General features: G+C 38.8%; 2 protein-coding genes across 2 annotated transcripts in view; one reads left to right on the top strand and one right to left on the bottom strand.

Moving 5' to 3' along the window:
* Positions 1-637: 637 nt before the first annotated feature.
* On the bottom strand, positions 638-3,627 carry LOC142087660 (nuclear cap-binding protein subunit 2). Its single transcript, XM_075162111.1, has 4 exons — positions 3,448-3,627; positions 3,015-3,196; positions 2,057-2,195; positions 638-1,403 (listed from the first exon to the last, which is right to left on the bottom strand). Exons 1-4 carry the CDS (start codon positions 3,532-3,534, stop codon positions 1,305-1,307), a joined length of 507 nt encoding a protein of 168 aa, XP_075018212.1. The 5' UTR covers positions 3,535-3,627; the 3' UTR covers positions 638-1,304.
* A 164-nt stretch (positions 3,628-3,791) lies between these two features.
* TEX11 (testis expressed 11) overlaps positions 3,792-27,550 on the top strand; it is a 33,057-nt gene continuing 9,298 nt past the window's right edge. The window contains exons 1-21 of the mRNA XM_075162106.1: positions 3,792-3,885; positions 3,990-4,198; positions 6,322-6,406; positions 7,603-7,682; positions 8,147-8,227; positions 8,310-8,429; positions 9,930-10,010; positions 12,567-12,652; positions 14,147-14,204; positions 15,029-15,124; positions 16,592-16,673; positions 18,139-18,217; positions 18,980-19,131; positions 19,838-19,923; positions 21,097-21,234; positions 21,980-22,082; positions 23,175-23,299; positions 24,058-24,143; positions 24,774-24,827; positions 25,528-25,568; positions 26,813-26,899. Of these exons, the coding sequence (XP_075018207.1) occupies positions 3,849-3,885; positions 3,990-4,198; positions 6,322-6,406; positions 7,603-7,682; positions 8,147-8,227; positions 8,310-8,429; positions 9,930-10,010; positions 12,567-12,652; positions 14,147-14,204; positions 15,029-15,124; positions 16,592-16,673; positions 18,139-18,217; positions 18,980-19,131; positions 19,838-19,923; positions 21,097-21,234; positions 21,980-22,082; positions 23,175-23,299; positions 24,058-24,143; positions 24,774-24,827; positions 25,528-25,568; positions 26,813-26,899 (1,966 nt within the window). The 5' untranslated portion in view covers positions 3,792-3,848. The remainder of the gene's footprint in view (positions 3,886-3,989; positions 4,199-6,321; positions 6,407-7,602; positions 7,683-8,146; positions 8,228-8,309; positions 8,430-9,929; positions 10,011-12,566; positions 12,653-14,146; positions 14,205-15,028; positions 15,125-16,591; positions 16,674-18,138; positions 18,218-18,979; positions 19,132-19,837; positions 19,924-21,096; positions 21,235-21,979; positions 22,083-23,174; positions 23,300-24,057; positions 24,144-24,773; positions 24,828-25,527; positions 25,569-26,812; positions 26,900-27,550) is intronic.

Raw genomic sequence — 27,550 nt, 5'->3', positions numbered from 1 at the left:
CTGTAGCTGTATCATGCTTAATACAAAACTGCTGTTGTCTTGTGCCTCATGTTGGGCGCCAAAAAAGACTGTTGTGGGTTGACCTTGGCTGGATGCCAGGTGCCCACCAAGCCGCTCTATCACTCCCCTCCTCAGCAGGACAGTGGGGGAGAAAGTAAGACGGAAAAGAACTCGTGGGTCAAGATAAAGGCAGTTAAATAAAGCAAAAGCAAGGCTGTGCGGAAGCAAAGGAAAACAAAAGATTTATTCTCTACTTCCCATCAGCAGGCCGTGTCTGGTCACTTCCTGGGAAGTAGGGCTTTAGTAGGCATAGCAGTTGCTCCAGAAGACAAATGTCATAATAACAAATGCCTCCCGCCTCTTTCTCTTAGCTTTTATTGCTGAGCAGATGTCATATGGTATGGAATATCCCTTAGGTCAGTTTGGGTCAGCTGTCCTGGCTCTGTCCCCTCCCAAGATCTTGCCTACCCTCAGGCTACTGGGTGAAGGGGTGGAATGCTGGAGACAGCCTTGATGCTGTGGGAGCACTGATCAGCAGTAGCCAAAACACCGGTGTGTTATCAATACCTTTCTAGCCAATACAAAGCATAGCACTATAAGGGCTGCTAGGGGGAAAATTAACTCCATCTCAACCAGACCCAATACAACTGTTTATTTAAAAAATTAAAAGAAACTTTTAACAAAATCACGCCGAACAGTGAGGATCTGAAAAGCCAGGCAGCACTGGGGGCATCATAAAGAGAAATGCTCTGCAGGCCCTGACCAACCCAAGGGCTAGATGTGCACACAAGCACCTCCAAGTGGATGATAAGACCTTGTTCCACTTCTTTCATCCAAACAGCAACACTGCTTTGTAAGCAGATAAGGTTGTAAATTAGAAACTTGAATGTCTTGTGCATCCCCACAAGGTGCCCAGGCACCTGGATAGCTCTGATGGTGGTAAGCTTTTAAGAAGTTCCATTTGAGAGCAACCACGCCTGCAGTCGCAGCTTGGAGGACGCCACCCGCTTAGCTGCAATGTGAAGAATATGTCACAGCACAAGGTGCGTGTGACATGCTGCATTTCTTCTTACCCAGAATCCTGCAGAGCTGTCCATTTTTTTTTTCCCTTGTTGCCCTGTATCAGCACAGAACATCCTCTCTAGCCCAGAAGGAAGGGGAAATGAATACTTGTATATCCACAGTCTAAGGAGGGTCACCTTTTGCTGGAACGTGGATCTCACTCCCTACCCCAATCCAAAATGCAAGAACAGGGCTAGCTCTGGAAGGACAGAGCCCTCTATGAGCTAGGACCCACAAGGCAATTAATAGATCGCAGGCTGATGATTTGCCTTCTGCATCTGAATGATCTTGCCAAAGCCACCTCTTCCCACATCGTAGTCTGTCCGGTACTCATCTCGCACCTGGGGCACAGCAGTAACACAGATATTAGTACCCTGCACTGCCTGTCTCCTGCTAGACTTCAGAATCATCATTCCCTCCTTGCTCAGTTTGTTGGGAACTGAAGTTCAGGTTAGAAGCACTTTGACTCGTTTGAAATCTCTTCAAATAATCCACCAGAAAGGTGGTAATGGTGGTGAAAATGACAAATGAGGATATATCTGATGGCTGAGGTCTTTTTAGACAAGAAGCAAAATATTTTCACTCAGCTTTGCAGTCCAGCTTTCTGAATTGCCAGGCTTGGCCTCCAGAACATTTTCTCCCCTCCACGCCGGAAATCTGCAAAGGAACCTCACCTTCACACTGGGGCAAACTGCTGTGTTACGAGATTGGCCTAGCAGCTACACTGTCCCCCTCCATTCAAATTTTGCATCATTTTAAGAGTACTAGCTTGGATTACAGAACATTCTGCTTGCATTGCAGGAAGACAGAAATGGCCTTAAGTTCTATTTCTAGCTTTTAACACCAGGCATCAGTTACCAAAACAATCTGGGAGTGGCTAAAGTTCATTATCAGGTCTTTACAGTCTACACATTGTTCTGCATGACAAAAAACTAGCAAAGCAGTACAGCCTTAGGGGGATCAAATTCAAGGTATGAACTGGTATTGCTTTTACCTGTCCTCCAGTCTTTCCTCTTCCATACTGTCGCCCCTCCTTAAACCCTGCATCCCAGTCAGTTCGAATGATGCGGTCGTCTAGTCGTGTGCCGTTGATAAATCGCATTGCGTGTTCAGCGTCTGTTCTTGTGTAGTATCTAAAGCATACTGTAAGGAGAATGAAGTGTGCCATTTTGTTGGGTACAGGGAAAATAAAAAAGAGAACTATTGTATTTGAGAAGCACAAAACCCCTGCTTTCCAGCCTTTTCTACTCTTCCTGCTCTTCTCTATGGGATCAAAAACTGCATTCATATAAATGCAAGCTAAAAACTTTCCTTCAGAAAGGATTCTGAACTTTAATGTTAGTACCTGCACAGACAAGAAGTAGCTTTGGATCACTTATTTCATAAGTAGATGAAACAAACACGTTAAAGCCTTGCTAAGGGCAAGAAATCTGTAATATGCTTTTTTATACTACCTGAAACTTGACTGAATTTGAACAAGAGGGGCAGGCCTCACAGGAGAGCTTTGCAAAGACAGTTCATGGTACAACTTGTACAAGCGTGTACCCCGTGCTTGGGAATACCGCCATGGCTTATTCTGCTACTTCATTCAGGTGTAAAGTTAAGGTGAGAAAGTGAACACGTGCTCTGGCCACGCAAGAGCTCAGACTGACAATTGTAACAGTTCTCATTTTGGCCCTAAAGTAATTAAAAAATTTTAAAAATTAAAGGAGCTCTCTGCCACCTCCAGAAAGTACAGCAGCAGTAGCACTTTTCACCTACGGCACCGCTGTACAGTCTGTCTCTCAATTAAGGTGGTGGTGGGGAAGTAGCAAGGTTGGAAGGAAAGCGCCTGGTAGAAAGCACTTGACTATCACTTCTTTTCAGGTTTTCCACAGCACTACAGCTAAGCTTGCTGTGCAAAGGTGGCAACCACACACGGGCTGACAGTAGCAGAGAACCAGAAAGGATACTCGACAAAGCAGAAACCGCAGGGGGTTTTCTTGATCTTGTCCAGCCCCATTACAATCCTCTTGACGTCTCCGCACTTGGAGAAGAGCTCCTGGATCTGCTCCTCGGTAGTGTAGAAGGACAGGTTGCCAACATACAACGTAGAGGAAATTTTCAAGGATTTCTCCTGCAGCTGCCTGCTACCCTGAGGGCAGAGGGGAGCACGCAGCGGGGTCAGCACGCCTGCCGCCCCGCTCCAGGCGCCAGATACCGGTGGGCACCTCCCGCCGCCCCGGAGATGCGGTACCCTCCCGCTCGCCGGCTCCTCGCACGGCCTTGCCCCGGCAACAGCCCTCCCCCTCGGGCGCTGCTCCACCTCCCCGCCCCGGCCGGGCCCCGCCGCCTCGGGCCCCGCCGCCCCCAACCCCGCGCCTCAGGCCCCGCCGCCGGGCGCACCCGGAAGTGCTGGTCGCGGTACTGGCTGATCTCGCAGTAGGAGTCGCTGTTGAGCCCGCTCAGCGTGGTGTGGAGCAGCCCCGACATCTCGCTTGCGCCCGGCCCGGCCCTGCTCCCGGGATCCTTCCAGAACCGCTGCGGCGCCCACCGCACGGCAAGCGGGAGAGCCGGTCCGCCGCCCCGTCCGATTGGTCCCAGCCCCTGTCGCTCGGGGTGGGAAGGCGGGGCGGTAGCGCCGAAAAGCCAATCGGCGCGCGGATCCACTGGGAGCGCTGGGTTCGGCGCGGCAGGGGCGCCGGGCCCGGCATGCTCCGCGGGCGGTGCGCATGCGCAAGCGGCGCCTTTTCCTCGCCGCCGGTCCCCTCACAGTGCGCGGGCGGCACTGTGGGGCGGTTTTGGTCATGGCGGGGGCGTGGCTGGTGGCGGTGGAAGTGGAAGGTACCAGCTGCCGCGGGGCGAGGGCTCCCTTCCCGATAGGGGCCTGGGAGCTGCCGCCTGTTGTTGGGCTGTATCTCTCGCCCTTCTCTCGTCCTGTCTTACAGGGCTGGTGCGAGAGCTGCTGAGGGAGGAGGCGCCGTCCCGCATCGCCGCCCTCACCGAGGAGCTCTTTCAGGCGGCGGGGAGCATCTCTGAGGAGGATGGGAGCGCGGATGAGGTAGAGCCTCAGGCTCCCGGCCCGGTGCCCCTCTCCAGCCCGCCTGAAGAAATGGGGGTTTCACGTGCTTCACACCACGCAGCAGCGCTTGCCCAGGTTGGTGGCTGCGGTTCCTGCAGCTCTGCGAGCACGTGCTCGTTTCCCATCTTTTGCGCTGATGCTAAACATTTAACTCTAGCGCTATTGGAATGTAAACAAAACAGTTTATTTTTTCATCTTTTATAGCATGAAAGTCCAAAATAAAGTGGAAAATGTTACATTTTAAAAGTCAATGCAAAATGTTGATCCTAAATGTAAAAGTGTGCATCCTAATGGGAAAAGATACTGGTGTCTTAGTGGTGCTAAAGTTTTTATTATTTCAATTGTCAATCTAATTGTAATTTCAAGTGAAAATGCAAGCATAGAGTGCTGATGCATTAAAAATTTGGTACTGGTTCAGAGGAGAGATCCTCCTCATCCTGTCCATGGATTCCGATAATGATAGCAGATACTTGAGGAAGAAGAAAACAAGCAAGCATGTCGTTTTAACTGCCTGGTACACCTAGTACATAATATTAGAGTGGGAGTTACTCATTTTCATACATTATAAAAGTGAATTGTTGTTTATAATGTTTTTAATTTTAGTTTTTTTTCCTTCTGTATATTTCTTCTAGAGAAGTACTTATAAAGTAGTAAACGTCTACTTTAAAAGGTCTTTTTCAAAAAGAAGTCTGATGAGTAATACATGAATCTGGAATAAAAACAAGACCAGCCTAGATATTGTCCAACCTTTTCCTGCAGAATTATGTTTTGAAGGGAGATTTAACTCATAGCGATTATCATCTAAGGAAGACTGATTTTGAAAGTCCTAAATTTGAGACAGGGAGCAGGATAGGTTAGCAAGTGTCAAAACAGAAAGTATGCTTAGTGCAGTCTATGAAGAAATACAGGAGCATAAAACTGGTATCCTTCAGTTCTTCCTAAATCAGTTGGGCTAAATTATTTTTAAAGAAAGGAGAAATTAATTTGTAATCTGATCTCTTCAATAAAAGGGATCATAAAATGTCTCCTAGGTAGGCAAGAGTATATTTGTAGGCAAGATCTGCCATGGAAACTAGGATTTGAAGTGATGGAAAGTGCAACCCTTGAAGGTGGGTTGTTAAATGAGCTTATTGCCTTTATGTGGGACTGCATCATGTTTTTAATGAGTATCTAGCAAGTAGCCTTTGTTTGTTTGCTAATATCAGAAGATTCCTGATGTAGGTATTTAAAACAATTAAACTACTTAGTTTTCTTTTTGATAGGCAAAAAAGCTGAAGCCTTACTATAGATATGTTTTCAAACCTGATACAATTCTTAAAGCTCTTTTCCAATCCCTTGAAATTTTTCAACATCTGTTTAAAACGTACATAGTGTATTCTGAAAGCTGCCAGTGAATCAGTTGTATTTTGGACTTGATGATGTGCAGTTGCACAAATTTTGTATCTATGAGTGTTTGTGAGAAAATTTCATCCCAGATGGATAGGGTAAGTGAGGTCATGTTTTGCTAAGTTTGGAAATGGACTTGATAGAAACATAGGTTAGGACATTGCAGTAATATGACAGATTAATGGGATTTGTTTAGGAACGTATTTGAATGTTTCTGAAGTCCACCACTTCACTTACAGAATTCACTATAATGCATACTTTCAAATTGGAGCTGAAGGCAATGTAAATGATGGATGATGTGACATACATCATATTGGTCATATGATTAATTAGTTCTTTTTAGTTTCAGGTCTTGTCAGCCTCGGATTTACACAGTCATGTTCTTTCTTACCTTGCTTCGTCTTAGAAGTGCTCTCATGTTTTTAGAAAATGTGAAATAGTCTTTTATAAGACTGAATATATCTTATGAAATATACTTATGAAAAGAGCATGTGCTTCCTGCAAGCTGCTTACAATTGTTCTGAAATGATGGATCTATAGAAAAGAATGATCCATACTTTTAGCTGAAGAAGTGCTATGTGGTCCATTCAGCATGCCTGTTTTCAGGTCACTATCCCATATCTCCCTGTGGGATCATGTAACAGTTTCGTAGAAAACTCACACTTTTGACTCCAATATAAAAGGAAGTTGCACAAACATGTAGACAGGTCATTACTGTGTTACACATGAAGGATGGTTCCTTTTCCAATAGTAAATTTCAATGTGACCCAAATCCAGGACAAAATTAAATCTAATGGAATTCTCCTACTCAGGTTGAAGAGAGTGCAATAAGCCTGTGGAACTGGGCTGTGACTAAACACACGGGTTCTGTTGTCAATGATGAGCAAAGAGCTAAACGTACGTATGTGTTCTATACCTTCCTAAATGTGTCTTGTGTGCTGTAGCACAAAAAGGAAAAACTGCTGAGAGGTATATATGTAGTGCTGTAGATTTGTTTGGATCTTTGCAGATAGGGTGTAGATAGAGGAAAATACACAGCTAGGCTTGTATAAACTGTTCAGGAAAGAGCATCTTGGTGTAATAGTGATCTCGTGACACAGAATCAGTGTAGGCATTCTTATCACTCCCCCTTTCCGTGCCAGAGCATCAGTAAAGAGGTGGTGTGACCAAAGGAAGCTGTAATTTGCCTTCTAATGGTATGGTTTTAATCTAAAAATGTATGGAAATAACACAGATGTAATTTTTAGACTGTTGGTCACTTAATTTATATCAAGTGAGATAGTTACAATCTCATCAATGTTTACATACAGAAAAAACTCTAAATCCTCTCTTTACTAACCTGCTTTAGCCAGCTACACAGCTGGTGGGTTTGCTTGGAGCCAGGAGCAGGGCTGGGGGAAAGCAGAAGTGAGCTTTTGGTCTTTTCCCTCAACCTGTTCTTTATGTGGTTCTGCAGGATTGCAATATCTGGCCTACATTTTTGTCTTGAGGGATTATAGTCAAAATTATGTATAATCTGCATCATATAAATTACATCAGGTAAAGGGAGAAGGGTAAGTTTACACAAAATAAGTAGTAATTGTAGAGTGTAGCGTTCTCAGATCTTATATCACAGCTGAAGGGCCAGGGAGGGGCTATTTTAAATACATTAAATGCTGTTTTTTCCATCCCTGATGTATAAGGAAGGCCTGAAAATATTTTTGCTTTTTACTTTGAAAATGTAAAGATTATTAAACTTCATTTCCCTATTTTGCTGAAGGCTATTTTGAGGCTCTGAAGACATGTTACTGTAAGCATCTGCAATATAATTAAGTCTTTGAATACCATGTGTTTAACTTAAACTCTCTCTAAAGTGTTTAATAGGTATTTTGATGAGAATATCTTTTTTTTTTTTTTTCCTTACTGCCTAAAAAGCAGTTTTAAGCAGCTTGGCTAAAATTCCGACTGTTTTGACTCCTGAGGCTTTCAAATTTTTCTCTCTTGTAATTTAAAATGGCAAACAGTCTTTCAGATATGACAGGGCCTGCCTTTCAAAAAAAAAAAAAAAAAAAGAGAAAAGGGAACTGACGAATGTCTGCACTCTTTTCTTGCAGTACGGTTTGTTGCTTGCAGACTGGTGTGCCTTTGTGAAGGCAGTGATCCTCCAGAGGGAACTATTCGAAGACAGATTTTGGTAAGCCTAATGGTGGGTGAGCAATGAAGTACCGTTGATCATCAACGGAAACCTTCAAACCCTGTTATAGTTGCTTTGGAAAGGGAGTGAAATATACCTGTAGTTCTGGGGAATATACATGCTGAAGGGGGACCTGTATTATCACAGGGATACCTTGCTGAGCCAGTACAGTTAGGAATTTCTGGACAGTGTGGTTAGCATTACATCTTTGTCATATGGTAAAATGTTGTATGAGTAGCATATTCATTCAGTATCTTATAATATTGTCTAGTAGGGCACCATAAGTCTTATGCTGCATCTAAGTGTTAAGGACTTCATTCAGACGTGAAAGGTGCTTGTTGGAAATTGAAGAGCTGAAATATCCCTCTCCTATGTTAGATATGTGCATCAACGAGAGGAGAGCTAACATTCCTTTCTTGAAAGTGACTGTATTCTCACAAAGCACTCGCCATTTTCTCCTTCAGATGTGTATGAAAACTGGGAAAGGATGGATAGATATTGGAAAAGCTGATCTTGCAGATGGATTTCTAGAGATTGCAATGAGTGTAAGTTCTTTTCCAGTTTTAATTTCTTATAAGCACACCTATTTGTAAGTTCCATGGGTGATGCCTATGCTTTGTTTTCCAGAGTATAGAAAAACTATATGCGAAGTTACTTAAGGGGAGCGATGGTGAAGCAGATATTCATGTGCACAAAGCTGATGTGGAGAAGAACCTCTTCAAAGTACTTTCTTATCAGGCGGAATCAGTATGTGTTCTTCCCAGTTTTCCTTATAAGTCATTAGGGGTATAGAGGGAAACTCTGACCCGGTTACTAGATGTATGAATGCTTGGCATTGAAGACTTGCTGAGGGATATATTTCCTTTACTCAGATGTAAGATAGCAGCTGTTGTGTTTGCATTCAGTGTTGCAATCATTTAATGATTTTTAATTTGCCTAATTTATAGCAGTCATTTCTGCTGTGGTGTTTTATATCTTCTAGTTCAGATTTGTTGCCCTATGATTTGGCTAGCATGGCTGTTTCTAAAACAAACAGCTGCCTTTCTGAATCATAAATGTGTCAGTTCCAAAGGTGTCCTGTGCTTGACTGAGGAAGGGCGGTAGGACTGGTGTAGAGCCTGGGTCCCCCAAACTGCATTTATGTATTCATGTATATTCGTATACATAACAAGACTAGTCACTTTGGAACGTTCATCATACTGCGCTAGTATTTGCAGCTAGGCCGATTGAAAGTATATGAAGGTAGTATTCATCATGGCTGCAGATAGCCAAGGTTCATATCTAACAGGTATTATAAGCCACATGTGCAAAGTCTTCTGTAACTTACAACTTTCATGACTCTGCAAACTCATGAACATCATCAAAGCTATTATTATTATATACCATCACACGTACATGAATACCTTCTCTTCCATGCCCTCATACATGCTGCTTTCCACATATAAAGGCTTTAAACCTTGGGAGAATCAATATAAAATTACAAGATCTGGAAATAGTGAGTTCCATGACATTTGATATTTTCTTTAAAGTTTCAACCTCTGTCATCATACAACTGAAGTAAGAATCGTGGTGATAATTATAGAAAAAAAAGCCTAGTGCAATATGAGAGAAGTCTGAAAATGTGCTAAAGGTTTTCTAGGGGATCAACAACACAAATTACAATAATTCAAAGTATGTAATTTAGAAATACTAAGTTTTGTGAGGCATTGTTGTGCCTGACTGAAGTTTCTGAGTACTTTATCAATGCTATAGAGTATCACAGACATATGAGTGTAAATACGACAAAATGTAGTTGCCTGCATTTGTTGATAACACCACTGACCTCAGTATCTAGAAGGGGAGTACTATCTCCAAAATTCTCAAGAGCTTCCCTAAGCAGGCCAAAGGAGCGGCCAAAATTTTTAATTTGATCATGGAGACAAAAAAGGACCTTAAATTATTGCAGAGGTTGTTTAAGATTTGCTGAACTGTTGTATCATCTTAACATCTGAATGAACTTGTCCCATGTATCTGGCCTTTTCACACTACCTAAGGACTGCAGTGTTTTTCTGGATGTCTTTATCATCTGGCAATATAGAGAAATATACAGAATTATTGTAGCACTGTAAGGACAGATATCTAATTCCAAACCTAGCTTTACTGAATGGGGAAAAACCCAAGTCCTATTTTAGAGAATTAGCCTTTTAATGAATTTTAAGGACAAGTTGCTCACTAACAGTTTGTTGGCATGCTGTACTGCTTTTTTAGGCAGTTGCTCAAGGGGATTTTCAGAAAGCAGTGATGTGCGTGCAGCGCTGCAAAGATATGTTGATGAGATTGCCAAAAGAGGTAAGTGAAATCATCCCTTCTTTATTATTCCAAACTTTGAAAATGTGCTTTCCTCTCTATATATTAAAGAATGACATACACCATATAACATTTTGAAAAGTACTCTGAACTGTGTATCTCTTCTGTGGTTGGTTGCTTCTTTGAGATTTTCTTACTAAAAATTTTGCATGGAAACAACAGTTTTTTTCTTCAAAGTTCATTTTTTTTTTTTGTTTCTCATAGTTTATAATTTGAAATAGCATGATTAACTCTTCCTAAAGAATGAGAGAAGACAAATCGGCAAGCAAGGCAAAAAGATTTCTAAATTGAATATGCCACCTACTCTTCTGCAGAACCAGCTGCAATTTACATCTTGATCTTGTATATTGGTTCTTCACTTGTACCCATGTGAACTTTTGTTTGGAGACAGATGGAACAAGAGAAGAGCTGAGTTACTAAGTTTTTGATATGCAAGTCTGTCACTACCCTTAGTACTCATCTTCGTCTTCATGAAGCTGTAGAGCTATGAATGGAGGCTTCCCATCGCACTAAACTGTGTTTTTTGTAGTTCTTGTGTCATAGAACAATGTCCAAAGAAAACAAACTCTAGCATATGCAGACTAGTTCTTTCTTTGCAAAGATGAAAGTCTGATATGTTTATATCGGAATAAACTTTCCCACATTTATTTTCATCTGCTTACTTTAATGTTTTCCCAATATTTAAGAAATATTTTGTTCCTGTCTCTGTGGTACAGGTAATAAAATTCAAAGGGGTAGATGTGAATTCTGAAAGAGAAATATTGTTGGAATTTAATTGGGTTTTTAACCAATTAAACTCCAACCAATTTTAAATTGGTTTTTGTGATCTGCAGGCCTTGTTCAGTGCATCTGAGTGACTAAGTCAGTTGCAGGGGTCTAGCTTTGATTTGAATCATAAGAGCAGAGCTTCTCACTGTGAATTGTTGAAAATGCTCGCTGGGATCTTTGCATTTCATTTTAAATGAATTTCATCTCTTCATTTCATTTGAAATGAATTTCATGCTTTCTGCTTAAACTCCTGCATTAAATAATATTACACTTCTCATGATGAATGCCCTTCACAAACCAGGAGCACAAACAAGGACCAGACAAGGAGAAGGTTTCTGATCATGAGAGATACAATTTACTTCTGGTTTAAAGAGTGTTATTTAAACAATGGGAAAAAAGGAAAGAGCTGGTGATTGCTGAGTGACTTGGAAATTTTTGGGCCACTAGGTCGGTCCTTAACTCTTCCAGGGTCCCATTGTACCAGAGAGCACTTGCAGAGCATCACAAGGAGGTTGTTGCGTTATGGTAATGTATGGTAGCACGATCAGCTGGAGAGGATTTGCAGCTTGTGGATCATCAGCGGTCTATGAACCGTAACTGGGAACTCTTGCCCTACAGAGTGAAATGCCAAAATTGTTCCAAACACTTCTTGTTCAGAGAGGTGCCAGGTTTATGGGGATGTTTAGTGTTATGCTTGATGCCTGGAACATAGTCATTCACTGAAATAGTATTTTAATTATCCTTTGAAATACATCTTTTCCAAGCATGCAAATAAATGACTGGGGTATGCCACAGTATGCCTACTTTCCATGAAACCCTCTCAATACAGTAAACTTTATGTTCTGGAAAGAAAACGTTCACAAATGAACTTATGAAAAATAAGGGTTTCTCGTCTGAGAATGATTTTTTTGTTGTTGTTGTTGTTTTGTTTTCTTTTGTTCATGCATACTGAATCTCTGCTTTTGTCTCTGGATTGCAATGAGATAAACAATAAATTTGAAGCAAGGTGTTGGGTTACCTCTCTCATTCTTGCCTGAGGATTTGAAATGTGTAGTCACTTGCAAGAAACATCATTTATACTTGGAAAAGAAAGTTACTTCAGAGGCAAAATGGATGTAAATATTGGCAGCCTGTTAGCATATAAAATGGCTTTTCTGTCTCTTCTTTCGGTGACATATGACAGCTGCAAATCATTTCAAAGGAAAGACAAGTTTTTATGAACAGACATTGTTAGGGCTGACTGATAAAGCAGAAGACAACAGTGCTCTGAATAACTGAGCATTCAAAAACAGTTTTCTCCTAAAATTTGTAATGTGGATGATCCTTTTTTAACCCCAAAGAGACATGCTGGGAAGAAGCCTACCATGGAAGAGGTAGAGTCCTCTTCACTTAACTGTGTAAAACTTTTTTGTCATTTTTAAAAATGAAGTTGTAATATTCCAGTTTTTCCTCTCAAGTTTTAATTTCTGTTTGTTTACTTTACACAGTTCTAGTGCTTTCAGCATGATTACTTGAGGAACTATTCTACCTCATGTGTTTCAAGAATCCTGCTGTTTTGCGTGTCCTGGACTGGTTAATGATGCTTCACTTTCCCACACAATTATGATTCCATTTTAGTCATGTTCAATATCCCCTTGTATAAGGTCAGAAGTGATAACAGTGGATATATCTTTAAAGTAAAATGCATTTTAAAGAATCTGAGACTGGAGCGCAATAGATCTAATGGTGTTTCTACAAGAATATTATAGAAGCAGGAGTCTTGTATTGCAGACTTGTTACTTGTCAATCCTCTGTTACAATTTTGGAGTGGAAACCTATGAATGGAAGAGGTATGAACAGAGCTCCTTCTGGCTCAGGTAATGTGCAAAGGCAAACAAAATAAAATCCTGCTTTTGAGATATAAAAATATGTGTGAAGGGGGGGGAGGGGGGGGCAAGGGAAAGTAAAGGTTTAATTAAAAATGTGAGAATACAAAATTTTAGCTGAATCAAGTTAGCTGAGCAAATACTTAGTGACTGTCTTAACTCAGTTGCCTAACGTTTATGTCTCCTTTCCACATTGATTTTCATGTCATTAGAAGGAAAGTCGTCTTTCCATGGTTCTTGTCAATTCTCTCCCTAACACTTCTTCCGAAGAGATTATTTTTATGAAGAGGCTGTTCCCAGTTCTTGTGCAATTCATAAGTGATAGTGAAGGGATTTGAAAACTTTGGAAAAGAGTAGATGAATTCTTCTGACCAGTTTTAAATGGATTTGTTTTAAACAGTATTTGAATTTCTCATAAAGGAGGTGCTTCACTGAGAGCAAGTTCCTTGAGTGGTGAAAGACACAAACTTCAAGGTGGAAAAGGAATAGTTAGAGATAGTTTGGGTAGGATCCAAATAAGTAATGTGGTACTGCTAAGGAAGAAAAAATGTAGGCTATTGGGAAGAGTATCCTCATGCCAAGGTCACAGCCTCAGCTCAGAAAATTTGTTTTTATTTCTTCTTGTTCTTTTTCTTTTAAATAGTCAGAAGAAAACAAATGGCAACATGTAAAATTCAAAATAGTTATGGTCACAGTTGTCAAAAAGGATTTGTAGAAATGCTTAGAATTAATTACAGCTGGTGCTTTGGAGATTATTTTGTATTTTATTCTTGTGGAAAATTACCGAGTCCTGATGACAAAATTTGAGGAGGAAATAAACCTTTGCAAAGTGCAAATAATTATTTGGAGAAAGAGATGTAGCTCCATCTAGTGGGTTAAGATTTCCCTGTACTGAGAATATAATAGGTTAGGAAACAAATGCCTAGTTATTATTTTTCTTTCTAACAGTTCTTCATTCACAGCATTTGCAATTGAATCTGGTTTTGTAGAATTACCACTACGTTTTCTCCTGGGTGGTCCTTTGTACTGTCATTTGACTTTTAGAAAAAGAATGGGGAGTCATGACTCCCAGGTTCTGTTTCTGTCTCTGCTATTGATTTGCTGTGATCTTGAGACCAGGTCATGTATAACTTTTGTGTATGACTGTATTATATGTCAGGTGAGAATGACAACACTTGCTTCTTCAAAACCCCTGTGGTTAAAACTGATAAAGCCTACTGAAGTGTTTGAATAGAAGATATTATAGAAGGTGGTGTAACAGGTTGAAGAAAGTGATTGAGTGCAATTTTTAATGTGAGGATTTAGAAAGAAAACAAAATTTTCTGTTCTCTAGTAAGAATGTCTACTGAGATTAGTTTGTGTGATGTACGTGGTTTCTGACTGGTTAAGAAGTGGGAAAGGATAGGAATGTTGCACATATCGGAAGACTGGATGAATTTATCTCTGTCATCCCATTTAATTCTAACTTTCACTTATCATTGATAGCCAGAGTTATGACATTGGGAAGATGGACATGAAATATTCTGTTGGCAAAGAAATGCAGGTAAGAAATAGCGAAATTGTTGTTTACAAATAGGAGGATTTTGTTAACCTGGCTCCACTGTATCATCTGCCTCTGCTGTGCCAAACCTGATTAGTGATTCTTTGGCCTTCTCTTTAGTACTGTCTGCTATGAAGTTTGGCAAATCTGCAAGTTCAGTTGCTGAGTGTCAGTCTGAGAGTTCAGTCACTGATGGGTGCCCTTAAATCACATTTGAATCTACTATTTCACAGAAATTAAATTGTAGAAAATAAGGCTGAAGTAGACCCTGAAAGGCCATCTCTTCTTCTCTTCCCCCTCTTCTTTCAAGGCATCCTCAGTTACATCTGTACCATTTCTGATAGATGTTTGTCTGTCTCATTCATAAGCCTGTTACTCCTTTTACTACCCACAGTGGATATGGAGAAGATTTTAATCTCTTCCTCTTTATATAAATCATTTATATATTTGAAGGCCATTATCATGTATGTCTTCGTGTTGGTTTTTTTTTTCTCTCAGTGAAGTTTGTACCTCCTGTTCCTTCAATTTGTTCTTTCATTTTGTTTTTTCCAGATCTCTGACTTTCTTTGCTACCCTTCTGTTCTCCTCTGAACTCTAGTTGATTCATGTCCTGTGTGAATTGCAGTGCTGAGACTGGATACGCTTCAGAACTGAGCAATCACTTTATATGTCTGATACCAGGCAGGCATTCTTTTCACTCAAAGAGTTTTTATTTTTCATGACCTTAAATTTTAAGTCTTTTGTATTCACATGTATGTTCGTGTGTGGCTGGTTTTTTTTCTGCTCTTCAGATGGCATTTAAACTTCCAGTTTGTTTTTCTTTCCAGGCTAAAGTGCTGCGATTGTTAGCTACAGCCTATTTCGAGTGGGATTGCAATCTGTATCTTGACAAGGCATTGAAAGCTATAAGCTTGGCAAATCAGGTAGTAATGTGTTACTGTATTTATAGTGTATAACTATGTTTTGACGTTCCCAGCTTTTTTATAGAGAATTACTTCTTTGCATGTAGATGTACAGCTGTCTTGCTCCCTCATATCTATTAATAGTAAGGTCCTTTGATAGTGGTACAATTAAAATTTCTTTGGCACCTATTCATGAAAATTGTACAAACAGAATAAACTACAGTGTGATCCACCTGAGATTTATAGCAGCTGGCTTTTTATGCACCAGACCTTTTGTCTTGCTTTGGTTATAATGGATATGTCCATACTACATTTTGAGTTCCCATCTCATTATCTGTACAAATATTTGAGCAAGCGCCAGAGTTCGGTTTTGAAAGCTGTGTAGCCATGCTACATCAGTCTTATTTCAGACGATTAATTTAGCTATTACACTTTACTAACATGACTGTATTTCTTCTGGAACCTGAAAAATGAGCTGTATAAACATACCAGCTACCCTGAAGAAAGTTCATACCTCTCTAAGCAGTCACTATAGTGAGGTCTCTTGCTCTTGTACAAATTCCCTTTCCCATATAAAGACTTGAATTAATTTTGTGCTTCTATCTTTTCAGGTTAGTTACAGTGACTTAAATTTGAAAAATTTGTATTGGTCTTTGGTTGACCATTTTTAAATTTTCATTATCTGTTTCATATAAAACAAGTTTTAAGTATAAAATCCTGCTTAAATGAAAGCTCACATTCAGTTTTCTACATGCTGTTAAAACTTTCAGACAGATGATGATGCACGTGCTCTTGAGATCAGGATAAAAGGCAGTGTATTTTAATAATTCAATAACATGCCACCACAGTATCTAAGCTCTTTGCAGTTTTTATTGTATTTACTTTCGTAAAACCTTTTGAGGTGGAAAGTGTTTTTATCATCATTTTTGATAATGTACATTTTGATGTTGTATGAGGGTATGGAAAACTAGAAGAAAATTTTTATTCTAGAGTCTGAAATGTGCAGTGTTTTAGTGAGAACTCTAGTATACAGTCTTTGTTATTTCTATTTGCTCTTATTGTTGTTTTCTCCTAAATTTCGCATTATTATAAGCTACTTTGAATTCTGCTCATATTAATTCTGGTCTAATCCAGACAATTCACACATAGAAAAGCAGGAAATGTTTCTGTCATTCAGTGTTGTTCAGCTTCTATTTAAAAGTATCGGAAATGGGCCACAGCAAAATGAGAATCATGTATCTCTTGCTTTCGTTGTCCTTGTGGTCTTTTGGAAGTATAAGAATAAATAATAAAGATGCACATTGCATTTGAGAAGAAAATATTACCAGTTGCCTACCTATTGCTTCAGTCATTAAAATGGAACTGAAGAATACAGTGGAGTGTATGTGATTTCCTAATATTTGTCTGTGTTATGAATGTGCTGGGCTCTCACGAGATCTGTATTCTACAAATAGCTGTCCAAGTAATGTAGTATTTTTCATTGTGCAGGAGAATTTGCATCCAGCAGGGTTTTTTTTGAAAGTTAAAATTCTTCTAAGAAGTGGAGCATCAGATGAAGATATCAACTCAGGTATCACAGCTCTGTATATGTTTCATAGTAAGGTCATACTACTCCATATCCAAGAAGATGGCCTGAGTTGTAGATAGGGATTTATTTTTTTCTTTTCTTTCTCTTGTGTTTTGGATGAATCTTCATTAGCTAAATGTCATTCTGGTTTTAGAGTGTGAGACAGAGTAGTCAGTGCTAACAGAGGAGTTACCCAGGTGCTAATGTAAGTTTGAATTAAGCATTATTTTATTTTTGTTGAGAATGTAAATAGATTTGCTGGAAATAGGGAAGGGGGAAGACTGTGAAGCCTGTTAGAATGAAGACAGTGAAAATATAGCAATGTAAAGGTATGGTTTATTTTAGACATATGCCTAAGGTTACTCAAAAAAGGTGAAGGTGGATTGTCTCTTATGCAAGTCAGCATAGAAGAAAGGCTTGTGAAACATTGCTATTCTCTGTGTGTGATTTTGCAGATTTTGTCCAAGAAACATCAAGTGCTGATCAGTGTGTTGTTATAAACTTGTGTTACCAGAGTTTACTTAGTTTATCTAGGGCATATAAACTCTTTTCTCTTTATTCCTCAAACTTGTCATTTGAAGAGAACTGATTTTTCTGTTGGCATGAGAGAGAAGAAAGTTTTGGGGGGACTTTAATATAGGAAAGGAAATGTATCAGGAGAAATTTATTTCCATAAATAATTAAATCTTAAGGAAGAGAGGCTTTGTACTCTTCATGGTTGGAAATGAGTGGATGTCTGTCTTTTCTTGTATGACTGGCAGAAAAGAGTGATGTGAGCATGCACTGCAACTTCTCTTTCTTTTGAGTGAAGATTCCTGCTAAGTTTTAGGCATTTGACTAAAATCTTGTATTGTGCACTTGTACAGAAGTGCCTTAGAAATGCTTCCTTTAACAACCGTTACAGTCATGTCCCTATGTGTTTCTTCTCTGATCTCATCCAAGCTTCAAATGTATAAATCTTGTTATTAACCATCCAGCACAGTCTAGCAATTTTTAAACTTTATCTGAATGGTCTAAAACTTATACCTGTTTACCAGCACCAGCTGATGCTAAAGGCATTAGGCTTAAGTAGTTCCCATTGCAATGTGATACCACCACACAGCCTGTGCACTGACCTCAGTCTTAAGTGGTTCCTGCTGGATAAGGATAAGACATTTTGATACAAAGCAGCTTGAGGCAAAAATTTGTGCTACTAATGCCTATGCTGTTCCTGTTAAAGAGACAGAGGGCTAGAATTCCAGGGCTATCCGTCTGTCACCTTTCTGTAGTATTACATTAATTGTACAGCGAAAGGAAAGTCAAAGCACAATAGACATGTTTTATTCTTCCTTTTGTTTTAGAACTATCATATTGGGTTTGGTTTTTTTGTTTTTGGTTTGTTTTTGAAGCTGTAACAGGTAAATGGTAAATTGAGCAGTTAAGTGTCTAAGTTGATTAAATAATCTCAACTGCTTTGTGTTCTGTCTAGCTGTTGCAGAATTCCTGCACCGTGAGATGTCTTTAGACTTTTGTTTGAATACTGCCAAGCTGCTGCTGGAGCATGGAAGGTATGAAAGCATCGCTAAGTGGGGTGAACACAGTATTTGGGCTTTTTAGGTGTTCTTTTATAAGCAAAGAACATCTGTTATACAATGATGCTTTATTTTAAATAAAAACTCCCAGAGGTAGCTAAACAGTTTTGAGAGGGAGCCTGTCTTTTCTATAGCAAGGTGATGCAGATTATGGCAGCAGCAGAACAAGGTGTGAAAGAATGTCGGGTGGCAATTTGCAGTGCTGTAGCCTTACTTTGGAATGATTAAGATTCTCCCTATGTAGTTTTAATATATATATGGAATAATATATCTGGAATAATATATGTATGAGCCTGGAATTATCTGAAATCTTTCTTCCATATTAACTAACCAACCCTCAGAATGAAAGAGTTTGGAGTCCTAGAATCATTCTTGTGAAAAACAGTATAAGGATGAACAAGTTACTGCAAAATAAATTGAGGCATGAAATTTCACAGTGTTGAATGCTCCATCACGATTACCTATGTATATGCTTCTATCTTGCAGTAAATTCTTATTCTTTCATTGTAAGGAGTAAACTCTCCTGTGAATACTGTGGAACAAGCATGTGCTAATAGGAAGTTACTACTAAATAGGTGAACTGCAGTAAATTCATACCTTGGCTCACTCTGTCAGTGTGATTGTGTGCCAGTAATACTAATGAGAAACATGGTGTATGGTCTGAATATGTTATTCTTTAGAATGGAAAATTAACAGCTCTTCTTGTACAGCCTCTTAAAAATGCATCTGTGTGAATAGGGAATCAGTTGGTTTTGATTTTCTGAAATCTCTTCCTGAACGATTTGAATCTTCACCTGACCTTGGAAAAATTACCCTGCTCCACATCGAGTTCCTGTTGCAGAATAAGAGGGAGCTGCTTGCTAAGCAAAAGGTTGAAGAAATTATTATAGGTCTGTATCCATCTTTTGCTGCTGTTTACCGAAAGCTGGATTTAGTTGGCTAAAGTCTTGAGTTCTGATTTTCACTTTTTTGCTTATTCTCATCTTTCTTTCTATTTGTGTCTGTTTTCCCTTATGTTTCTTTTGCGTGGCAACTGTCAACTTCCATAATGAATGACAGTCATGATAAAGCTCAGGGTTAAATTCACAGTTCCTCCTCAGTGTAGACTGTGTGTGTCTGATACATGTGGGATTTGAAACATTTATCAGAAGTTCTGTGTAATGTTAATACTTTGTCCATCCAGCCCAATGTGTTTTTGTTTGTAAGTATTAAAACAGGTTGCATATCCTTGTTTGAGCAGCTGAATAAGTTTCTTTTTTTAAGGTCTGTTGCACCTGTAGCACTGTAGTTATTTTTTGACTGTCAGATTGCTAGAAGTCAGACCATATTTTACATAGCATCAAGCTAGGTGCAAAAGCCACATTTACATTGTTCAAGCATTAAAATATTTATTCTCTTACCCAGTGTTTTTTGGGGTTTTTGGTTGGTTTTTTTTTCAGAAGCAGAATATGAAACACTGGATCCTGGCTGAAACTATTGCTGCGTCAGTGTTTTTTGTTGTAGGCTATGGGACAGTCTTTCTCAGATAGTTCTTAGGTGCTTCTCAGTGTGCTGCTTAAAGTTCTTGTAAAGTGATGATTTGCAGTATCTTTTCAGGTCATTATACTGGGAAACAGCTGTTGCCTGAAGCCTTGAACCAACTGCACATCATCTTGTGGGACAGAGCTGCCAAACATTATGAGGTTTGGGACCAAAAAGCAGTGTTGTTATTTGTATCAATGAAAATGAAGGTCTGCTTTTTTTGACCTCTTTGGTATGTCTATTTTTGGTTAGAATGCAAGGTGCTACTAAGATCCCTGTTCCAGTTGGCACTAGTTTTATTTTCATCCAGCTGGGTGCTGTTTTCCATTGCAACATCAAGTTTCAGGTAGCCTCATCTCAAGGTTTGTACATGGGAACAGTTATGGCCAGAACAGATCAGCCAAGGAACCTGTGCAGCCCATCATTCTGGTTCTGTCCTGGGAAGGGTACAAAAAACTGAAAATACTCTTTACATTGAGCTGTTTATTTTACAATTCTTACCCTCTGATGGTCAGTTGTTGCTTTAAGGAGCATGAAATGTTATCATTTGTACATTGATTTTCTTTTTAGCCTATATAAAGTAGCTTTGGATGCTTACATTGTATCTTAGTTCATATACATTTGTACTGTGAGTATATATAAGTTCTATTATTCAAAACCAGACACCTTATTCTTTCCGTATTTGGAGAAAATGAGCTCATATTCTACTCTTGTATTTCTGTCATATGCTCGTTTCTTGAATATATAAAGAAAAACACGTGCCATTTTATTACCTCTCATCTGTGTAGGCAGGAAGGAATTTTGCTAATGATACAGCTTCTGTCCTCCTCATTTTAAAATAAATTCTCTGTCCAAATTGGAACTAGAGTAGGGAATAATATCTTCAGCGTAGTATCATCAAGGTTCATAGTCTAAATGGGATAAACACTTTTGTCTTTTTCTCTTAGTTTCAGTTGCTTTGTATCATGACGAGAGAGGTTTTTTGAAATAATATTTGTGTTTTGTATTTAGTCATAAGAATGTCCTTTCTGGATCAGATGAATGACCCATTTAGTCCAGTGTCCTATCTTTGATAATGGCTGTAAGAATAAGGGAAGAATAGGAATAGGTAAAGCGTCAGTTCTCCTAATAAGTATTATCTGCATTGTGGGACCAATGATTGCTCTTCTGGGGGAAAGATTACACTAGAGTATACTTGAGTATCTAAATCTGTCATTTCCTATGACCTTTTTTTTTAATTTGGGAAAACATAGGCAGTTTAATCACCCAAATAAGGGTGTGTTTGGGGTTTTTCTTTGTGTGTGTGGTGTGTTTTTTTTTTTTTAATTTCCTAGGCAAAAAGCTATTCTGAAGCTCTTCACTGGTACAATTACTCTGCCAGCTTCTACACACCTGGGCAGATAGATCAGAACTTGGCTAAGCTGCAAAGGAACATGGCCTCTTGCTATCTTCATTTGAAACAAGTTGACAAGGTATATATAATATATATGTATACACATTTATTTATTTATTTGCATTGTTTTTATTTTTGTAGCTATGTCATTGGGACTTAATTTACACCTTTGTTACTGTACCTCTTTTGCTTTGAGAGAGGGAACTGTCTTTGCCTATTTGCATCATTTGGCAGAGAGATGTTGTTCATCTTAGCTGCTGTGGGGGCCTCTTGTATCACCTATTATTCTAATGGGGGAAACAGTCCACAAATTGTGTGACCATGCCTCAGTATATCAGGTTTCCTCTCAGAGGTGGTCCTCTCTTCAGGGCAGATGAGCGCTGGCAGGAAAAATGTTTGATATGTCTCACTAGAACTTCCCACAACAGTGTGTTAGCTCTCACCTCTGCAGAGAAGTGCACCTGCTTTACCTGTCTAGGCCTTCTGGTTTGGGGGTGTTAAACTTCACAGTTCAAAATGGCAGAAGGGAGTTCAATTTTTCAGCATTCTGAGGGCTTCTCTTGCTTTCTGATTCTGTAGCACTAATTTTGGCTTTTTCCTCAGTCTGGTCATTGTCAGTCTTTGGTGCCATCTTCTGCTCTCATCGCTTTAGTTTTCTTTCCAGGGAAGACGTTGCCAAGCCAAACTTCTTGAGTCATTATGTAAATATCAACAATGTAACCATTAACATTTTGTGTATCTTTTTAGCTCTGTTCTATCACAAATTATATTACTGATTTCAAGATGTCATTGTACTGATTTCTTTTAATCTATTCTGTGAATAGGCTAAAGAGGCAGTTAAAGAAGCAGAGAGATGTGATCCAAACAGCATCTTTACTAAATTCAGTGTCTATAAGATTGCAGTGATGGAGAAAGATACTGATAAAGGTAGAACTTGAAAGATAAAGGGTCCACTACAAGGAGCAGAAGTGCTGAATATATTAGAAAATACTAAGCAGATTTGGACTGTTCATCTTGAGAAGGACACAATAGAGGGAAGCTAGAAGAAGGGTCTGTAAAGTCATTGAAAGTGTTGGGCTGTAGATTTAAACTGTTGGAGTGGGATGCTTTTTGCACACAATATGTAAGATGTGGAGTCCATTGCCATATCTGATATTGTCTGGATGGAGCCTCTGGCTAGGAAGTCTCTAATCTTTTCATGGGCAGAAGCTATAGTAGCATCCCAGGATGAGAATCATTGTATACTTACTGTTCTAATATTCTTTTGTATGCAGATACAATATAAAAAAAGGATACTGAGCTATTGAACCTTAATGGAACCATTATTGCTGCTCTTAATTTCTCTGTTACCTGAAGTTACCAGAAAATACATGAATTACTGAAATGACTTAAAGAATAACATATCTCTGTAGACTCTTTTCTTCTTTATAATGAGTTCTGCCATTTCATATTTTAATGAGAATCTTGGTTCAAGTAATAAAAATGGAGAAATACAGTCTATACTTACTTAGAATACAGAGTAACATGCAGAGCTTATTTTCTGATGAGTTCTGTGCCAATTAATTGTTCTCTGCACATCTTTTTAATGACAGCATAATTTGTTCACATAATATAGAGTGGGAACCACAGCACAATGTGAACATAAAAGCAGCAGCACCCTTAGCATAAGCTAAGATGTGGGAGCATTGGAATCATGCCCAGACAATGTATTAGAGAAAGTCTTCTGTCTTCGGTGACAAACAGTTATTTAGCAGAACAAAATTAAGGATGTGAGATAGAGTTTCATTTGTATGGCATCCTTGTTTCCTTAGATTAGTAACTTGGAAAGCCTTTCTAGGAAGAAATGCATAATTTTGGAGAAGTGCTGGTATGGTCAGGTTTTCTTGTCTTGTTTTTTCATATAAAAAAGAATTATAGCCTTTCATAAGTCGTTTCTAAAGCCTTGCTAAAACAGTAGAACTTTCCACCTTCCAATTGCTTCTATAAAAAACCCTGAATTTTTCCCTATGTGTATTTCAGCTGTGGGAGCAGTTATTGAAATGGGGAAGCTAGCAGAAAAGCCATCTCAGTATGAAGACAAGCTGAGAGTGGATGAAAATACAGGCACTAACCTCCTGAGTTTAGCTGCCCAAATTGCTTTAGAGGTAGAGCAGATAACGTCTTTACTTTGCTTTATTGATATAAGTAGGACAGCTGTAACCTCTGTAACCTGGCCTGCTTTTAATATTTCTATGTATTTCATGCATTTCTAAGTATTTCATGCTTCTATGACCAAGGTCTCACTGAAATGTGTTGTGTAATGCAAAGTAGAGATTAATTTCACATATAAAGAAATCGTATTTTTTAATATTTCTTCAGGAAGATAAAGGATTCTGAGTTATAAATGTTGCTATCTGGAAATGACATGGTGTATTTCTGTAAAATTCTCCTTAGCAAAATGTTACATCTTTTTCTGCCTCTGGGATTTGATCTTTGATGTGCTAAGGGGAACCTGTGTACAAAATACACATAAGTCAATGATGAAAGACTGAAAAGTCACTTGTCCCTCCTAATTTGCCTCTTGGTTGGTGACTTGAGTGATGTCTGAACTGGCTGATTACATTGGCATAATTAGAAGAGGCTTTTGGTTGCCTTTTAGGGCTTTGTTCATAGCACTGTAAAGTGCTGAAAACCTTGCCAACCTGTACTGATCTTGTTCTTGCCATAGCCTCTTTGCGCATGGAATCGTATGATCTCTCCTTATGGTTTTCTCTTGACTCTGAGGCTCTTCTGTGCAGAGTCCTTTGTTCTTTTTCCTGCTAGTAGACTGCGCAGACTTTTGGAATATGCTGTTGCTTTGGGGTTTTTTTGGTGTAACTGAGGTAGTGCAGTTTATACAAATCATGTTTTAATTTCTTTTCAGAATGAACAACAAGTTGTGGCTATCAAAGCTTTGAAGTATTTGTCTGAACATTTACAAGACTGCCGACAATTATTTGCAGCTTTAAAGTGAGAATTCAATATATTTACAAGGAAAGAGAAATCTTTCTGGTTTCTTTTTCAAAAAGAATTTATTATATTGAGGAAGGTGGAAAACAGAGTAGATGAAAGATTAGTTAGCGGTCTTTTTGGTGCTGCAGATGTACCTCAAGCCTGAACTCTTAATATCTACAGATGTTCCAAGTCTCTCCCAAGCAAATAGTATTAGTTGGTCTGAATTTCATGATTACATTGTGATTTGAACAGATGACCAATAGCAACTCTAATGAAATTGCCACAATACATTTGGTGAAAATACCAGTTTGTTTGTATCCTCTGATGAAGCGGTATCTTCTTATTGAAATATTCCATCATGTTTATAAAAACAAATATTGTGAGACAGATGTATTTATTCCAATATTTGCTTAAAGCCTTTGTTAAAGTACATTTATTTACTTACTATTACATGATTTAACAAGGTGATATATAAAATAAGGCAGTAGGATGGGAATTAGTGTGATCTTACTCTCAGTTTGACTTCTGTGAGTTCCATGGGCTGATAGTGTAAGGAAAGTGGGATCCTTTCTGGAAAATAAGGACAAAGTACACCGTTAGAAAAAAATTTCTTGCTTCTTCATTGCTTGTTTTTCTCATATTTAGATGTTTGGTTCGTCTTATGTTGTCAAAGGTCATGGCAGAAAATGAAGAGAAAAGGTGAGTCCATTTGCAAAACCATTTTCTTATGGTGGATATGTTGGACAACTGGTGTAATATTTTCTTGCTGGGCATATTTTCTTGCAGAGTAATCAAGAGATTAATTTTTATGCTAGTAAAAAGTCTACCCAGATCACATAGGAACATCTTTTCTACTTCTACCTTTCCTTTAAATATTTGCTCTTTGCCTTCCTCTTTTATTAATGCATAAGACTGTCAGGTGTTTTTGATGGGGAATGTGAGCTAAGCAACCTCTTTAACTTTGACAGTAGGATGTGATATCTTTCAGAAGTTCTGAGTGAGAACTTCAGAGTGCGACCTCCCTTGCTGAAGACTAGCCACTTCACAAATGGTGTGTTGGCTTAGAAGTAGAACTGTACTGCTGGATTTTGACTGTCAAGAAAACAGTGTAGTGTCCGTGGGGTTTGAAGTTTAACTTGCAGCCCCACAACTGAGAAAATCTCCCGCTGCACTTCTACAATGACCTTCGCTGCTGCAGATCAATAAAAATTTTTACAGGCCTTCAATATTCCTTCTGCTTCTTCAAATGCTAGAAGTTTCTAATGCCCGAGATGTTTGTCAGGGGAAGAATGATTATATCCATAATTACGGAGATGATGTATTCCAACATAAATAATGTCTTCTGTTGTAAGAAAGTTAATCAAACACTTTCTAAAACTTAATTTTTTTGCCATTCTAGAGATGAAGATATCAACTCAATGCTGACTTACTTGACTTTGGGTATGCTTTTGTTTTATTTACATTTTCTGTAGTTCTTCCATCTGTGAACATTTTATTATATGATTAGGTCCATACCAACCAAATGTTTAGACTTCTTATTTCAGTCTAGGTTCCCAACTTCCCACTGAAATCAGTGAAAATTAAAACTGGAGATTCAACAGTGTTGTGAAGTTGGATCTCAGTGCTACAGGTTTTTGCTATGGAAAGCTTGCAGGCTAGTGTTGGGAAAACTGTTTCTAGTAAAGCCTGTACTTGGGAACTTCTCTCAGACAAAGGGGCGGTTTCTTCTAGGCGGTTTTCCTTTAATCCTTCATAAGGCCATGCATGCAAACAACAGATATTTGAGTACAAGCCACAGCCTGGGTGGCCTCAAGTGACAGTCTCCTACTCTGCATTGGCAGGAACAAAGTTAGTATCTTTAGTAGCAGGGTTACCACAAAAGGAAGAAGTTTGGTTTTGTAAACTGAATTAACAGTGTAACTTTCTGCTGGCATTAATTAAATGTCAATGGTGGTCTTTGCTGTTCTAGCTGTTGAAAAGGGAACGTTTTTTAAATTAAGTTAATGCTATTTTTTTTGCCCTGTAAGGCTTAGAAAACTGCAAGAAAATAGCAAATTGCTGAAAGACGGGAGAGGCTTGTCAAAATTGGTTCCCACTTTTAAGTTGTGCTGTCCTTTGAAAAAGAATTGTCTTGTTTGCATTGGAAAAGGTAAAGGAGTTTTACAGAGGACTTTTCTCCATCAGAAGAAATACTTATTTTCGCTAAATCTTTTTTACCCCTCTCTTCCTATCTTGGGCAAGAAAGTTAATGAGATTGTAGAACTTTTTCTGCACTAGCCATTCTTACTGCAACTAGGAGAAGAGATGAAGACTAAAATTAAATTAATTAAAGGTTCCTTGAAGAAAGGCCTCAAACCTGTTATTAAATTTAAAAACCCTCCACTTTTTGTGATATTAAGTAAAACTCCTCTGCATTAGACTACAGTGTCAGTAAACTTTGAAGAGGCAGTACTTGTTGCAGCCTTATATATCTTATCTAAAATGCTGTTTGAGGCACCTTTTATGTTTTTTATAAGCCTCTCTGGTCAAGCATATTAGATTTCAGTTGTGAGAATAGCTCTTCATCAGGAATTATATGGAAGTTTTGGAAACCTCTGTTTTGTAGTGGTGTTATTAGACTTGGAAATATTTTTATTCTGCTCAGAAAGCGTTACTTATGTATTGGAACAACATATTTTCTGCAGCTCACAAGAGACTTGCTGAGTCTTTCACAGAAGAGAAATTCACAGGGGAAATGAGGATCCTTGAAGCTCACTGGTTTAGAAAAGTTGGTAGGTTGCACTCTCAAAATCTAAACTGAATCCCCTCCACCTCCACTTAGCCAGACTTTAAGGAAGAAACAAGTGTTTAAAGATGTAGTAGATTTATAAAACTTGTCATCTTTGGCAGTCGCTGCCTTAACTAGTCTTAAAGTTCTGCTGCATTTTCTGTTTTCTGATTATCTGATTCTGTTATCTGATACGGCTCATGTTTTAAGTCAGTTATCAAGACAAATACTCACACAACGTCTATTTGACTGATGGGATAGCTGATACATTATTCCTTTCACGACAGGAATTGTTGTATGTGTCCATGATACAACTCTTCAGAGTTCACCATTTTTCTCTTAGCCCTTCACTACCAAGACTCTGTTACAGAAGTAAAATTTAAGATCAAGCAAATAGAAAGAATAATGGTTTTCTTCAATGTCTGAAAAAAAATGCTACTAAGAGCAATAAAAAAACCTTACTGCCGATCCTGAGTATGCATATTCTCATGTAGGCAAAATAAAAATTAGGAAGTTCAGATGGGCGTACTGGTGTGGTTGGTGCAGGATGAGCTTACCTCTGCCACTCAGATAGACTGTCTTCATTAGTCGCTTAAATCAGCAGTCCTGGAGTTTGCCTTAAACTACAGTATATGAAATCTGAACAGCAAACATT

Source organism: Calonectris borealis, chromosome 13 (genome assembly GCF_964195595.1).
Source record: "Calonectris borealis chromosome 13, bCalBor7.hap1.2, whole genome shotgun sequence".
Classification (NCBI taxonomy): Eukaryota; Metazoa; Chordata; class Aves; order Procellariiformes; family Procellariidae; genus Calonectris; species Calonectris borealis.
Note: the sequence above shows the minus strand (reverse complement) of the source record. Positions and strands in the feature narration are given on the sequence as shown.

Bases quoted from the DNA above. Each gene is read 5' to 3' on its own strand.
- LOC142087660 (XM_075162111.1), bottom strand. From the start codon at position 3,534: ATGTCGGGGCTGCTCCACACCACGCTGAGCGGGCTCAACAGCGACTCC. The intron at 3,197-3,447 runs GTGCGCCCGGCG...CTCTGCCCTCAG, and splicing joins ACCGCGACCAGCACTTCCGG to GGTAGCAGGCAGCTGCAGGA. The intron at 1,404-2,056 runs GTAAAAGCAATA...GCTGTGCCCCAG, and splicing joins GAGGAAAGACTGGAGGACAG to GTGCGAGATGAGTACCGGAC.